The following is a 7,601-nucleotide window of genomic DNA, read 5'->3' as shown; positions in this document are numbered from 1 at the left end:
ATATTGCACCACTGCACTCCAACCTGGGCAAGAGAGAGCGAGACTCCATCTCAAAAAACAAAAAGAAAAGAAAAGAAAAGAGACATCCATATGCTATGGAACACACAGTGTCCAGATCCGTAAAACTCACTCCCAGGCCTGTCTCCACTAATCCTGAGGCTCTCCTAAGGATTTAAACTTAGGGCTTTAAACTCAACCCTAAGCTGTACCACAGGGGTCCTGTACGAAAGGGTGAGTGGGTGAACAAATAGACTTGGCATCTGATGGGGTTTCCCTCAGTGTGCTGTTGTGTAACAGGCCTGCATGCTACACAGCTTGTGCAGAATAACACTTAAAAATAGCTGCGGCCGGCCAGGAGCAATGCCTGGTGGGAGTCCTGACGCTGCCTGAGCTCTGTCCTAGGTGTGTTAGTTTGCTAGGACTGTCATAGGAAAGTATCATTGGCTGGGTGGCTTAAACAACAGAAATTTACTGTCTTACAGTTTTCGAGGCTGGAGGTCCCATATCAAGGTTTTGGCAGGGTTGGTTTCTTCTAAGGCCTCTCTCCTTAGCTTGGAGATGGCTGCCACCTCTGTCTGTCTTCACATGATCTTCCCTCCATGCCTGTGTCTGTGTCTTAATCCCCTTTTCTTCTAAGGACGCCAATCATATTGGACTAGGGCTCACCCTGAGGGCTGGTTTTACCTTAATTCCCTCTCTAAAGACCCTGTCTTCAAAATAGCGATATTCCTAAGCTCAGGGGTTAGGACTTCAACAAATGAATTTTGGGGGGCACAGTTCAGCCTGTAACACTAAGGTTGTCCTGGTTCGCCAGAATTGGAAACTTCTCACATTAAAATAGCCACCAGTTTGGGAAGACATGGACCCAGCAAGATCTGCCATACTGTTTCACCACAGAGAAGATGCTAACAAATGTCAGTGCAGTGATAAGTGTGATCAGCGTAAAGCAACCTCTCAAATTTGGATGCCATGTCAAAGGCTATGAGAATGAAATGGAACAGCATCTTTGCTTGGATAAACCTCTAAACATCTGAATTTTCTTTTCTCTAGAACAAAGAAAACCATGGGCTGGTGGAGAAGCTGACCAGCCTGGCTGCTCTTCGAGCTGGGGATGTGGAAAAGATTCAGAAGCTGGAAGCAGAACTAGAAAGAGCAGCCGCCCACAGGCGAAATTATGAGGAGAAGGGGAAGAGATACAGGGATGCTGTGGAAGAGGTCAGCTGCGGGCGTGTGAGACGGGATGGAAATACGTGGAATCTCTGTGGAAAAGATGAGCGCTGCAGGCTTTTCCTATGAAGTGGATTTCTGCAGAGCAAATCAGATTTTGCTATCAAATTCCATTACCAAAGGGAGCCTACCTTTTAGGAAGAGCGAGATCAGAGGATTAGAGTCTAGGGGAAGGGAGAAGGTTAATAATGAGAGAAATGCAACACAGGTTTTCTCTTTCGAGTTTTGCAAAGTGATGATAGGCCCAAAGAGCCCTGGCTGGCTGCTTCCCTTTCTTCCAGGATGACCTTAGTCTCCTCTCACTTGTCCTTAAGGTCTGTGCCCTGGAAACATCTTCCCCCGAACACCGATGCAAAGCTAGGGTAGGGTTTTCATCTCTGGTGTAGTGAAAACAGCAGTCAGCATAAAAGACAGATGCCCTAGATTCAAATCTTGCCTTTGGCTGGGCAGCCTTGGCTAAAGTCCCTTACCCTTTCTGAATTTTAGTTTCCTCATATAAAAAAATGAGAATAAACAGCCGGGCGCGGTGGCTCACGCCTGTAATCCCAGCACTTTGGGAGGCTGAGGTGGGTGGATCATGAGGTCAGGAGATCGAGACCATCCTGGCTAACAGAGTGAAACCCCACCTCTACTAAAAATACAAAAAAAATTAGCCGGGCATAGCGGCGGGCGCCTGTAGTCCCAGCTACTCGGGAGGCTGAGGCAGGAGAATGACGTGAACCCAGGAGGCAGAGCTTGCAGTGAGCCGAGATCGCGCCACTGCACTCCAGCCTGGGGGCAAAGCGAGACTCCGTCTCAAAAAAAAAAAAAAAAATGAGAATAACAAAAAAGGACTGACAGAATTGTTGTGAGAATAAAATCATCAGATGAAATACTTTAGCCAAATGCCTACCATAAGGAATTTTAGTTTCCTCCTATATAAAATGAGAATAACAAAAAGAGATTGACAGAATTTTGTGAGAATAAAATGGTCAGATGAAATAAGTTAGCCAAATGCCTATGGTGAGTCCCTGCAAAAGTGTGAGCTAGTGTGTTCCAAGAAGAAGGTGATCTTTATTCCCATCTACTCTGCTGCAGTTTGGGTTTTTTTTTTTTTTTTAGACGGAGTCTCGCTCTGTCACCCAGGCTGGAGTGCAGTGTAGTGGCATGATTGCGGCCCACTGCAACCTCCGCCTCCCGGGTTCAAGCAATTCTCCTTCCTCAGCCTCCCAAGGAGTAGCTGGGATTACAGGCACACACCACAACGCCCCGCTAATTTTTTGTATTTTTAATAGAGGTGGGGTTTCACCATGTTGGCCAGGCTGGTCTGAAACTCCTGACCTCCAGTGATCCACCCCCGCTTGACCTCCCAAAGTGCAGGGATTACAGGCGTGAGCCACTGCACCCGGCCTCTGCTGCATTTTCGAAGTCCTAGCACCCAGGGTTGGTGGATTGGAGGCCCAGAAGACATCCCTTTGCCATCCCCATGCCCCGGTGCTGGGTGCACCAACACTGCTGCCGTGGGCATCGCCAGCTGCCAGTCACCATCAGTCAGCACCACGGGCCTGCTGCCAGCCCAGCAGACACCTTACCAGGAGAAGCCGAAATGATAGGAATTCTGCTGCGCTCACACATCCTTCCTGAGTCATAACAATTGCAAAGTGTGAATCCCTTTACGCCATCAACTGCGTAATCATAGCATATTCGATATATAAAGTCCCCGGGCTATTGAGAAGCTCGGTAAAAGGAAGAGGTATGTCCCTGACATTGAGGAGGTCTTGGATGTGTGCTTTCTCCTTGTTTCAGCCCTTGCTGGCCAGGTCCAGAATAGTGTCACCTTTGAAGTCATGTTGAGCCCTTGCATGTGAAACTAATGGCAGCGTCTTAACAGTGGGCTGGTGCTAGCTGTTATCTATGGACAGGAGCTGAGAAAAATTTAACTAATTTAAGAATATACATCTTTTTGCCAAGAAAGGCAATGGTGACAGCTTGAAGTGAGGTTTTCAAAAAAGTTTGTTTTTCCCCCTTCCGTCTGCTAGAAGTTGGCAAAGCTTCAGAAGCATAATTCAGAACTGGAAACACAGAAAGACCAAATACAGCTGAAGCTTCAAGAGAAGACTGAAGAGTTGAAAGGTAAAGCTAGGGGGGCACAAATCCAGACATTCACTGATTTAGTCACTCAGTAAACAATACTGGGGTGACCAGTTTTAGAACCAGGGGTCTCTGGTGTACACTTAGTTTAGTGAGACAATTTTTGCTCACAAGGAATAGCGAATAGCCATATTTAAGGCGTGGTAACTTTGCCTTACAGATTCGTCTATTTTATTTCCGTCTTTTGTCAGACAGCACAGCAGTTCCTCTCTGTGCCTCAGAACTTCCTGGGCCCTTTGCAAAGTGCAGATGGTCGGACCATGAGCCCAGAGCTTTTGCATCAGGAAATGGGTGTGTGTGTGTCTGTGTGTGCGCATGGGTGTGTAGTGGTGTCAGAGGTGGTTCAGATGTCTAATTTTAGAAAACTTCTATGGTAATCCTGATGTGCAGTCAGAGTAATGCTGCGGTCATGTTTGGTGCTCACCAAAGATATGCAGAAAAAATTCAGATCTGTCAGAGTTACTTAGCCTAAGTGATACCCATGTCCTCTGCCACTGTCCTGCCCTGAGTGAAGGGCAGACCCTGGAACCAGTAGGTATCACTTCCTTTAGGGGTGTGGAACAGCTATGCATAGCCTAGCTCTGTACATTTGAGCTTTTCAGCTCAAATTCAACTTGACAATACTTGCTTGCTGTATCCCAGAAAAGGCAACAGGCAACAGAGCCTGGCGGTCCCTGACCAGATAGTTTAAATCACCACTGTCAGTGATCTTGCCTAGGGATCTCTTCCTTGAGCTCCAACGTGGGGGCAGCAGGAGCACCAGGGTTCAGGCCTGGGGATTCTACACACACCTCCGGCCCAGCAGATGGTGGATACGATGGGACCCAGAGGAGCGCAGAGCCCTGGGAGCTCAGAGCAGAGAGTGGGAGGAGCGATTGTTGGTGAAGAGGGAGTAAACAACCTGACGCCAGGGCACTGGGGCAGGAAAGGCTGTGCCCTCCTGTTCCAGGTAGTGTGTGCCCTCCACCCCGTCTCTGGAGGGCTGATGGTGTGGGCACCGGAGCCATGCGAATGTCAGAGATGAACAGGAGCATGTCAGAGGTCCGGGAGTAAACCTTGAACCTGAGTTAGGAAAGGGTTTCCCCACCTCCACCTTTTTTATTACAGCACACTCCTCTTGGGTGGTGGTTGTGGGTTTTTTTCCCCCTAATTTCAAGTAGAATTTCCCACAAGGGCATTTAAATTCTCAGGAATGTAACCTGAAAATTATGTTTCTGAGACCATGTCATGTTTGGGTGAGTAATTTTATATCCTCTTCCAAAAAGTCCATGAAAACTTTCAACGTAATATTTATAAACTGCTTATCCCGTGCGCCTCCCCGCTCCTGGCAAACAGTGTTTTGTGAACAACACCAACCTTTACCTATGCTTGTGACCTAAGACCCAGGGATGCTATCAAATGCTGTTTTTGAGATTCTGACTTAACATGGACATAATCCCATTCCCCTTGAGAAGTAAATCACATTCAAGCAGCTTCTTTAGCCCATCTGCAAATGGCCCAAGATGGTAAGCACTAGAATTAAAGCCAGTGCTTTTGGTTAATTGAAAATTGAAGTTATATCAAACGTGTTGGCTTCTAAATTAAAGCTTGAACATTTTCCCCAGTATTTCCTGGCTGCCTTACAATGTTCTGAAGCAGTCATTTTGATTCAGAAACATTTGGCACTACGTTAGACAAACTATTAAACCATTGACTTAAAAATAAAAGTAATTTGGAGAATCGCTATCGGCACTGCACCCCGAGGACTCCTTCTGGGGCGGGGCTCAGAGGTGAGGTAGAGCTCAAGGATGAGATGTCAGCCCAGTGCGAACAGGAACATCGCTGTTTGAAGGGCTGCATTGCCTTTCTCCCATTTTGATGATCCCTGTGGCATATGGGTGTGTTGGGAATGTGGGGTTGTCACAGCCGTGGAATGTCCTGCCCCTCGGTCTGCAGACTTTGTGTTTGCAACCCTTGTATTTCAGTGTTAACAGCTGCCTTTTTGTACTTCCTCTTTCCCAGATATTTAATTATTTTCTTGGTTGTCACAGATGAGTGGTTCTCAGCTTTGCTGCCGCCTCACCCCCAGACATTTGGCAATGTCTGGAACCAATTTGGGTTGTCATAGCTGGAGCAGAGGTGCTACTGGCTTCTAGAGGGTAGAAGCCAGGGATGGGCAGCCCCCTCTCCACAGGAAAGAATTATCCAGCCCATAGTAGCAATAATGCCAAGACTGAGAAACTTTGTCACAAATGGATCATTTTCTTCCCAAACGGTTTCTGTTTATTTTTAATGATATTCATTGTCTCAAAGCCAATATATCTATTTTATTAAATAACAGACCAATAAAAGTACTATAAATGAAACTATTTATTGATAATTCCAACCTGACAAATGTGTGAGAATTATTATTTTGAAACCCCCTCATCTGTATTTCTTGTTTATAAAAAATGACCTATACTCTCATTGTAAGTCCTGTTAATTATAAACATCACATGGTTGTCCTGATATTCTCACTGTCCTAAACATAACATGAAACAATCAAGGCATTGATTGGCCGACATATCTCAAAAAGCGTTCTCTTTTTACAGAAAAAATGGACAACCTCACCAAGCAGCTCTTTGATGATGTACAAAAGGAAGAACGGCAAAGAATGTATGGAATCTAGTTTGCCTTAAAGCTACTTTCTTTCTTCTCTCTGCTGTTTTATATTTTCCATCTCAGTTTGCATATAGGAGATCACAGATACAAGCAAGTGGGGTGTGACTATCTGTGATATAGGAGATCACAGATACAAGAAAGTGGGGTGTGACTATTTTTAGGAAGTGAGATTAGAGATTTATGAGAGCTAAGTTCCACAATGTGTACTATCAGATACTGAACACATTCTAGAGTAGTTCATAAAGATTCTGCTGGGTGGGCACAGTGGACCACCAGGAACTAATTACTTTCTTTCTCTTTCTCTCTCTCTCTTTCCTTCCTTCCTTCCTTCCTCCCTCCCTCCCTCCCTCCCTTTCTCTCTCTTTCTTTCCCTCCCTCCCTCCCTTCCTTTCCTTCCTTCCTTCCTTTCCTTCCTCTCCTCCTTTTCTTTCTTTTCTTTTTTTTACTTTATTGCTAAGACAGTGCAAAATTCAGAGACTACCACCACCTTCAACTTCCACCAAATCTAAGCATTAAGATTCTTGCCTAGGAAGTAAACCTCCCTCCCTTCCTTCCCCACCTATTGTACTTGTTAGTTTGTCTTTTACTCCAAGAGATAAAGTAAATAACGCACCTCACAGAGATTAAGGCAGGTACCTGACCTTGTACTGTACCAGCCCACCTTTCCTATCTCAATAGCAAGCCCTTTGCTAACCTCCAAGGACTCCAATCTGGGCTTCCCGTCTCTTAAGTCGTCAAAGGTTTTTAGATCTCAAAGTTGGGGTGCATGGCAGGGTGCTGGAAAGAGATAGAACATTCTTGGCACATCTCTTTTGGGGGCTAGAAAGCTCAGGTCTGCCTGTGGTGGTAGGATACAAAACTTTCCCAAGCAGTGAGCAGGACAGCCTGGGTCTGGGTGAGGAAATAGGATTCTAAAGAGAGGAGGGAATATCCCAGAATCGCTCCAGGAGTTAACAAATATATGAAGTGTTTCATGATCCTCCATCAGTTTTTAAATATGTCTAATTAACTCATTTACCTAGAAAAATACAATTGTCGATGAGTGTTTAATGTGAGGAGAAGAGCTTGGCTCTTGGCATCTGTCCACGTGCAGGGACCACTTGGGAGTGATCATTTCAAGCTGGGGGTTTGGGGAGCCAGGCTGAGGCCAGGTCATTTTGGGCTGTTTGCAGTCCTAACTGGGTCAGGGCAAGGCAGGCCAGTGAAGGGAGTAAAACTCTTCACCCTCTCTAGGCCCGTGTTCTGCCTCCTCGTTAGCACTCATCCGTAGCTTGGTTTAGCCCTTGGTCAGCCAAGTGGGGAATTCCTGGCCCCTGTCACAATTCTCAGGAGGCTCCAAGAGGCCTGCAGTCTGTGGGCACCCTCCTGAGCAGCTCAGTCTGTGGGTCTAAGATTCTTTTCACATAAGACTTCTGGGCCAGGTGTAGTGGCTCATGCCTGTAATCCCAGCACTTTGGGAGGCCTAGGCGGACAGATCGCCTGAGGTCAGGAGTTTGAGACCAGCCTAGCCAATGTGATGAAACCCCATCTCTACTAAAAATACAAAAATTAGCCAGGCGTGGTGGCAGATGCCTATAATCCCAGCTACGCAGGAGGCTGAGGCA

The 7,601-nt window shown here is 46.3% G+C and overlaps 1 protein-coding gene across 1 annotated transcript in view; it reads left to right on the top strand.

Annotated features, from left to right (window-relative positions):
* Window positions 1-7,601, top strand: part of MYO5C (myosin VC) — a 116,285-nt gene that overhangs the window by 69,138 nt on the left and 39,546 nt on the right. Inside the window, exons 22-25 of the mRNA XM_011928656.1 lie at window positions 1,051-1,215; window positions 3,246-3,339; window positions 5,928-5,991; window positions 7,231-7,249. Of these exons, the coding sequence (XP_011784046.1) occupies window positions 1,051-1,215; window positions 3,246-3,339; window positions 5,928-5,991; window positions 7,231-7,249 (342 nt within the window). The remainder of the gene's footprint in view (window positions 1-1,050; window positions 1,216-3,245; window positions 3,340-5,927; window positions 5,992-7,230; window positions 7,250-7,601) is intronic.

This window comes from Colobus angolensis, unplaced genomic scaffold, assembly GCF_000951035.1.
Source record: "Colobus angolensis palliatus isolate OR3802 unplaced genomic scaffold, Cang.pa_1.0 Scaffold78, whole genome shotgun sequence".
Taxonomy (NCBI): Eukaryota; Metazoa; Chordata; class Mammalia; order Primates; family Cercopithecidae; genus Colobus; species Colobus angolensis.
Note: the sequence above shows the minus strand (reverse complement) of the source record. Positions and strands in the feature narration are given on the sequence as shown.